At 44.5% G+C, this 7,630-nt stretch overlaps 1 protein-coding gene across 1 annotated transcript in view; it reads right to left on the bottom strand.

Annotated features, from left to right (window-relative positions):
- Positions 1 to 3,725: 3,725 nt before the first annotated feature.
- The window catches only part of LOC101669861 (shaggy-related protein kinase GSK1), a gene marked incomplete in the record, with an annotated part of 4,500 nt that continues 595 nt past the window's right edge, over positions 3,726 to 7,630 (bottom strand). Inside the window, 11 exon segments of the mRNA XM_044499969.1 lie at positions 3,726 to 4,226; positions 4,425 to 4,526; positions 5,105 to 5,188; positions 5,365 to 5,460; positions 5,548 to 5,598; positions 5,712 to 5,852; positions 6,429 to 6,485; positions 6,566 to 6,640; positions 6,725 to 6,997; positions 7,095 to 7,154; positions 7,613 to 7,630. Of these exon segments, the coding sequence (XP_044355904.1) occupies positions 4,134 to 4,226; positions 4,425 to 4,526; positions 5,105 to 5,188; positions 5,365 to 5,460; positions 5,548 to 5,598; positions 5,712 to 5,852; positions 6,429 to 6,485; positions 6,566 to 6,640; positions 6,725 to 6,997; positions 7,095 to 7,154; positions 7,613 to 7,630 (1,050 nt within the window).

Genomic DNA, 7,630 nt, shown 5'->3' with positions numbered 1-7,630 from the left:
TCTCCCCCTCTCCTTCCCGTTGCAATATCACAATCAAATTGCATTCTATGTTCTCTCCCTCTCCTGTTATGATGCCACGATCAAACTGCGACCCCTTTTCTCCCCCTCTCCCGCTGCAGTGTCTCAATCAAATTGCTTTTTATGTTCTCTCCCTCCCTCTCTCTCTCTCTCTCTCTCTCTCTCTCTCTCTCTCTCTCTCTCTCTCTCTCTCTCTCTCTCTCTCTCTCCCTCCCTCCCCTACTGACACCTTGATGAGACTAAGTTCAAGAGCAACCTCAAGTCCTACCGAGGTACCTGTACATGTAAATCGAAATTATTGATTATTTGCAAGAGAGTGGTTTTTCTACACCCCAACTTGGTGCACCCCGCTACAGCCCCAAAGGAAAACATAGCCAAACTTTTCGAAATTTTGTGGAAATGATTATGAACAAATATTATATGTGCTTGCAAAGTTTGGTGGTCAAATGACGTTGAGGAACTCAGTACAAAAAAAAATGTATGTGCACTGTTTGAGAAGAATTTGTATCTTTTTTTGTACAGAGCTCCTTGGATATCATTTGACCACAAAATTTTGTAAGCATCTATAACATTTGTTCATAATCATTCCTAGGAAGTTTCAATTTTTTTTGAAAGTTTTCCTATGTTTTTATGTGGGGCGCAACGGGGATGCACCGAGGTGGGGCTCAGCCGCTACATTCCCTCCTAAAAAATCCGTGTGATTGGCATGAGCTGCAACACTCTCCCCCATGAGGTCACTACCATAGCTAGAACCCAAGGTGACCTCGATGCAATAGACGACATCATGTTGAAGTTGCGACCATTGATGCAAATAGAATGTGTTGTGGCTGTTGGGTAATCAATTATTCTATTCCTAAAAAAGGTGTGAACGTGCTACAGTCCTAGCTATTTTATGAGCAGACTTGATGTGAGTGATCGACTTAGAATCCTCATGTCCACCTAAAAGTAACTCTATGTTGCAGTCATAAATTAGCACCCTAAACAAAGGCAGTATGCTCGTATGGCAGAGATAAAAGCTTGAAAATAGGTTTTCAGAACCAGGACTACTTGTGCACATGCAACGAAGCACACATATGAGCTCTAAAAAGGAACACCTTATAGTTGTCGTAGTTTATTACAACTTTGCAAATAATGGAAAGTAGTGGCTGAGCCCGTGCACCCCCACTGCACCCCGCATGAAAATATAGCAAAACTTTTCAGAAAAAATTGAAACTTATTTTTAGGAGGGAAAGGCTACAGGGAGTAGCAAGGAGACCAATTCAACGCCTCGGGTATCAGCTCATTAACGATCCCCATGTATACAGTCCAGAGCGAACACAACCAAATCAAAGCAGCCTGTCCTTCCGCCTCTTCCACACTACTGCATTGTTAAATCTGCCAACACACCGAGAAAAATACCAAACTTCTATATGATACTAAACCACAGCACCGGCCGTGTGGCCCAGCTTTGTTCAGTGTCCAGCAGGAAGGAAGCATCAGAGTTGATCTTAACTGTACCTGTACAAGGCGCCGACCAGCGCATTGCAGGCCTTTTTGGTTGAATTGGACGGGTGCAAACCATCAACCACACATTCTCTGAATCTGGACTGATCCACAGCTCTGATCTCCTCCTCATGCCACGTCAAGAACTGCAATGACCCCCTAACAAATTCAGTGCCATTCCTATATATGGTGCAATTATTTCGTCAATTATCACGTTCAGACCTTGATGCTCCCTTGATTAACCTTGGTCCATCCCAGCTTCAAGTCCTCTCTTTGCTACAATCTAGCAAAGTCTGTGTAAGAGTTAATCCGTCAGTAGATAGAAGACCAATATGTGAAACTCAAAACACGCCACGTATGAGATCAGTGTAAGCCTACCATTGAGATCGACCGGCGGCAAATCTCTTACCAGTGTAAACCCACGTATGAGATCAGTGTAAACTCAAAACTCTGAAAATCTCTGCCCCTGCCGGCGTTTGTGGTCGGTCGGGATGAGTTAGAGATCAGGTAGATGAGGCCGTTGGGGATAAAAGCTGCACTACCATTGAGGTCTCCGGCCAACTTCCGCTTTCACTTTCAGGCGACGGCTAGCTGCCGAAATCTTTGACCATCGTCGTTGGACGGCGTAGCCCCGCGGTTCTTCAGACAGGGGTCCCGACAATCACCCCCACCATGATTTCTAGGAGAGATAGGAGAGGGGATGGGATGGGGTGCGGCCGGCGCCGGTCCGGGTGGACATAGGAAATGGGGCGGCGGCGCTTCATGGGAGAGGAGGAACGGAAAGTGAGGAGGGCTCCACGAACGGGAGGCATGGATAGACCAGAAGAGGAAGGCGGCCGCCGGGCTCCTCGCTTGATTACCTACTGTGATTTATTCCTTCCCATGAATTTATTGTATTACCATGTACTACAAAGAAGAAATTGATTGCTGTCCGAAAATTTATTGTGTTGCCAAAGGAAAGATTGATCTTATTATTACTAAGATTTATTTGATTACCAAAGATGAAAGCATGGGAGGGGGAGGGGTCGTACGAGGAGGATGGACGAAGGGGTGGGCGACGTAAGACGGGAGACGGAACACTCCGTTTCTTTTAGGTAGTAGAGATAGAGTTTGTTTACACGGCAACATAATACCCAAAAAAAAAGCTACTGTATTACTCTCCCTGTAGTATTGAACCCAACGGCTCTTTTCCCCACGATCGCCCCAAGCGTAGCTTCATTCTTGATGATGCCAAGAAAAATTGACAGTGATGTGGACTTGTGGCGGAAACCCTGTGCGTTCTTTTCATTCCAAATAGTTCAACCAAAGAAAGGAAAGTTAGCAAGGAAGATCATAATTTTTTCTATTTGGGACGTGCAAGCCGGATAGGCTGAGCCGCCATTCCTTGATAGAGTGCTCCAAGCTCCACGTGAACGTGTCAATGCTCTCGATTTGAAGTCACTCCTTACCAAGCCCCAAAGCCTTGGGATGAACCGACACTTGGTGAAAAGTTGTAACACGGATACTTGCTCTCTTTACAAAGTGCACATAGGCCATTTTTGCCAGACATGTCGAATAGTGCTTGCACGCCGTATGCTTCCAAGTAATGTCGCCCTCAACATTTTCACTGAGGAAGTCATTGATGAGCGCCCAAAGGACAATGGACTCCTGGATATGATCCACGATTAGGTTGGTGGAGACTTCGATCCTGAAAATCCACGCATCATCCTTCAAAGCTTCACACCTTCCATTTTTTCCTTGTGAATGAAACTTGTAGTCCCGAAAAGGGGCTCACGCACCGTTGTCAATGGTGATGATGGTCAAGCATCATCCTTCAAAGCTTCACACCTTCCATTTTTTTTCCTTGTGAATGAAACTTGTAGTCCCAAAAATGGGCTCACGCACCGTTGTCAATGGTGATGATGGCCGAAGCATAGAATAAGTCAAGGTCCAACTCATCGCAAGGACTACCCGTTCCAACCCATAGCTTGGTTGGTTCCTTCCACTCGCAGCAAGGCCATCTCAACCCAAAGGCCCTCGCAAACTTGTTGGTACCCCAATTGACCTGCCTCCAGCGTGTCAATTTTAGCAGCAGACTTCTGTGGCAGGATGTACATGGCCTTGGAAGGGGGAGATGGTCACGACCTCAGGGGGGCAACAGTCGCCTTGGGCGGTCAAAGGCACCCCCCGGTGCACATTTCCCGACTTGCCAAGAACCATGCGTCACAACTGGTAATCAGGCCATGTAAGAGAAGAAGAGTCATTTGCTGCAGGACGACGACATTTACATCAGGGACAAGGGACAAAACATGGAGCAGCTACTGCCGCATTACAGTACCACTACCAAGCATTACAAAAATGTACTTAAAACAGGTCACAGACCTAGCATTAACATATGTCTCCACCTCCTACATCATTGCTCTTACCTACTAATAATAAGTAACAACTCAACCAACATGTGCCGCCATGTACTTAAACATGGCCGGCACCGGCAACAACAACAACGATTCTTCCAAGGTCAGGTAATTTACATAGTTGTACTTCTTTCACTGGCACTGGCACTGGATCGGTCTCTCCTCAGGATTTAGGAGAGAGAGTTGATTCTTCGATGATGGCGGACAAACAAAAAATATGGGCGATGCGGGCGCGCCCGTCTAGCTCCCAGCATGGGCGAAGTTGGGGCCATTTTGCCGTCGAACATGTTCCGGAACAAGCCTGTTGATGAGCTCTGGAGAGGCGTTCGCTAGCTGCATTGCCAGAAAAGAACATTGATGAGCACAGTGCATCAAGAGCCCAAGAGGGTTCTTTCCAGGCTAGCAAAGACATGGCACAGCCTTCCTAATTATTGAACTGATATATATCTTGAATGAGACATGTGATCTTCTGATCTTTTTTTTCTAGAAAACTTAAATGGTTGCTGCGTGAACAGTGTATCTTTTACTTACTTCAGGTTTGAAGTTGAACAAAGGAGGGAATGGGCGGCCATTCGGCAAGCGTGCATTCGGCTCACGTAGCTCATCAAAGAAGGAATGTGCACATGCATCAAGCTGCACAGGAAAACAAACATATAAGAACGTTTTAAACTGAACAGATTGCTAGTTTTCTAAGATCACGTTGTTTTCAAGCTAAAGTAACAGCATTAACAGAGACCCTTTTCTAGGTGGAGCACTAGCTGTAGGTAACAAGCACATGTGACTATAAAGTTGCACCCACTATCTACCAGTCAAGACTCATCAACATTAGTTCTGGACCACAGGATATCATAATTATAATGCCAATGCAGGACCAGAAGCTAATCAGTGACTGAAAGCTAAGCATTGATGCTTCCAAAAACTCCAAAAAATAATCCTACTTCCACAAAGATGCACAAGAGCCTCCTTTTATCGTTAATGATTAAATAATTGCACATATATTCCTCTACCTTTCACAAAAAGAATAATCAACTGTAATACAGCATTTCAGATATGAATGTTAGAAAAGACAAAACCATGTACTAGTATAACACACACACAAAAAAACGCAAGAGGTAAAATAACTTTTAGTACACCCCATTGAGTATTTATCCACCCAGCCACTTAGCACAACCTTTAAGAGCAATCACAAAGCCAAGCACTGAAAAACTTACAGCAGTGCAACGTAGATTTGGTGAATACTGGAGAAGGCGGGAGGCAAGATCTATAGCTTCAGCGGGCATCCTCTTGTGGAAAATCTAGTGAAGAGAAAGCAGAGCAACCCGTTAGAAGCAGGCACATTTTTAATTCATAATTTACTGATGGTGTAGAGAAGCTGGTAACTAACTGACATGCCAGAAGATGTGGACTTAAGATCATGCAAGTATAATGACATGATGCAGTTGATTCAACATAAAACTTAACGTATGTCTACCTTGTGCCAAGGATGAGCCTTAATCTGAGGAAACCTGAACTCGGTATAGTTGGGGTTCATGCACCGAATTTCCTCACGGGTTGGAGTACCAAGAACCTGCAATAACATCACATTGGCTTTAAGAAACATCCATGGCAGAAGAACTCAAGAAGAGAATGTTGCATGTGAAACATAAGGCAGTACCTTGATAATCTCCACTAGCTGATCAACCGCAGTCTCTCCTGGAAACAGAGGCTGACAAATACACAACACACAGGATGATCAGAATCCCCTCATGGACAATATAGTCTAATCAATGTACCCAAAGTCCCAAACAAGGCCAAAACCCCTTAGAGAAGGTAACTAACCTGACCAAGAAGTAGCTCTGCAAGAACACATCCAGCTGACCATATGTCTATTGAAGTTGTATATTCAGTTGCACCAAATATGAGCTCAGGAGCACGATAGTAGCGAGAGCATATGTATGCTATGTTGGGTTCACCAGGTACCTGAAACAAGAAGAGGGCAATGGTCAATACATGGGGTTAGAGCTAGAGTGTAGAAACAACCAAATTGAAGAAAAAAGCTGATTCAAGTTTTTGTACAACCAAGGTCAGGCTTGGCAACCTTGCACCAAGATAAAAGATACAGTTTATGTACATTGTGTCGCCTACAGGGCAGTTGGAGTAATGAATAGAGCGGACAGCATACAGATAACAGTGTGTAATGAACCCAATTTGGAAAACAAGTTTAAAGTAGATAGCCAGACACCAATTATACAATGGATCAATCATGAAAATGGACTGTCAAGTATGGGAAAAAATGTCCACTTGTCCAGTTCCACTGTTGTGTTAAAGCCAACTTTAAGCTGTGATTTCAAAGCTCAGGGCATACTCGCAAGACTCAACATCTTACACGTTATCATGGAAAAAACTAGCATACTACTATTGATAATGATAAATAATGGCATAGATCACATGCTATGTCAACAGTATGACCAGTCAGACACTAGATGTCTAGAGCAATTCAAAACTAAATGCAACACCGAAATAAACTACTGATTCTTAAGGGGGAAATCAACTTACCAGAACTTTTGCACTTCCAAAGTCACAGATCTTGACTTGATGGGTTAGAGGATCAACCTGTATTGGCAAGAGAAGAGACCAATTCAGGACCAACTATAAAATCGTACAAGTAGAGATCGTGTTCACAGAACACATACCAAAACATTTTGTGGTTTCACATCCCTGTGGCAAACTCCTGGAACAGTATGAACATAAGCTAGCCCTCTAAAAAGCTGCAAACAAGTCAAAAGATACATTAGCAGAGTAATAAGGCAGTTATAGGCGGCCAGGCAAATGCAATATGATGGTTCACCGACCTGATACATGTAAAGCTTGACATAGATAAGCGGCATCCGCTGGTTGGCATTGCTATAGTGCTTGAGCACACGATATAGAGTCTCAGGGACATACTCCATGACAAGGTTCAGGAACAGCTCATCCCTACTTGTGGTCGAGAAGAAGCAGTGCTTCAGAGAGACGACATTGGGATGGTCCATGGAGCGCATAAGCTGCAGCTCACGGTTCTTGTAACGGCGATCCTGCAGCACCTTCTTGATGGCAACAGTCTCTCCAGTCTCCAAGCACTTAGCCTACATGTGAGAAGCAGTAGAATTCGATAAGCATTGCATCAACTAATTGGCAACGGCACATAAAGCAAAAGCAAACCACGAGACAAAGGGAACGTACCTGGAAGACAATCCCAAATGAACCAGTTCCTACCACCCGCTCAGCCATGTAGCTAATTGTCTGCAATCAGGATTAAAACAACATAAAAATGTATCCTCTAAAAACAACAAACTGAGCACAAAACAAGTAGCACTTAGAACATGATTTCGGTATGCGCTTTAGCCATAACACGGAAAGCAGGCAGTAGATCGAGCGATGGCCACACAATTTCTCTGCCGCGCACCAAATCGGTTGAACATATGCAAAGGCCACTGTTTCTGGTCAACAAAACCCGCAAAATCAGCTGCAACGCAGTGATTTCCTGTACGAATCGCCACCAGACCACCCCAAATCCCCCCTCCCCCCAAAAAAGTAGAACACTGGTTAAAGCTAAACTTTTTTTTTTGCTAGAGACCACAAATCCCTTAGCGGAGCGAGAGACTACGGCACTAACAGCACATGAAGGAGAACCACCGTGAGAAGAGCAGGCACATTTGACCAGACGCGACATGAAATCGAGAACACGCAAAGCTGCTCACCCTCTTCGGCTCGCCGTT

This window comes from Triticum aestivum, chromosome 3D (genome assembly GCF_018294505.1).
Source record: "Triticum aestivum cultivar Chinese Spring chromosome 3D, IWGSC CS RefSeq v2.1, whole genome shotgun sequence".
NCBI classification, from domain to species: domain Eukaryota; kingdom Viridiplantae; phylum Streptophyta; class Magnoliopsida; order Poales; family Poaceae; genus Triticum; species Triticum aestivum.
The sequence above is the reverse complement of the archived record's forward strand: the minus strand, read 5'-3'. Positions and strand labels throughout refer to the sequence as shown.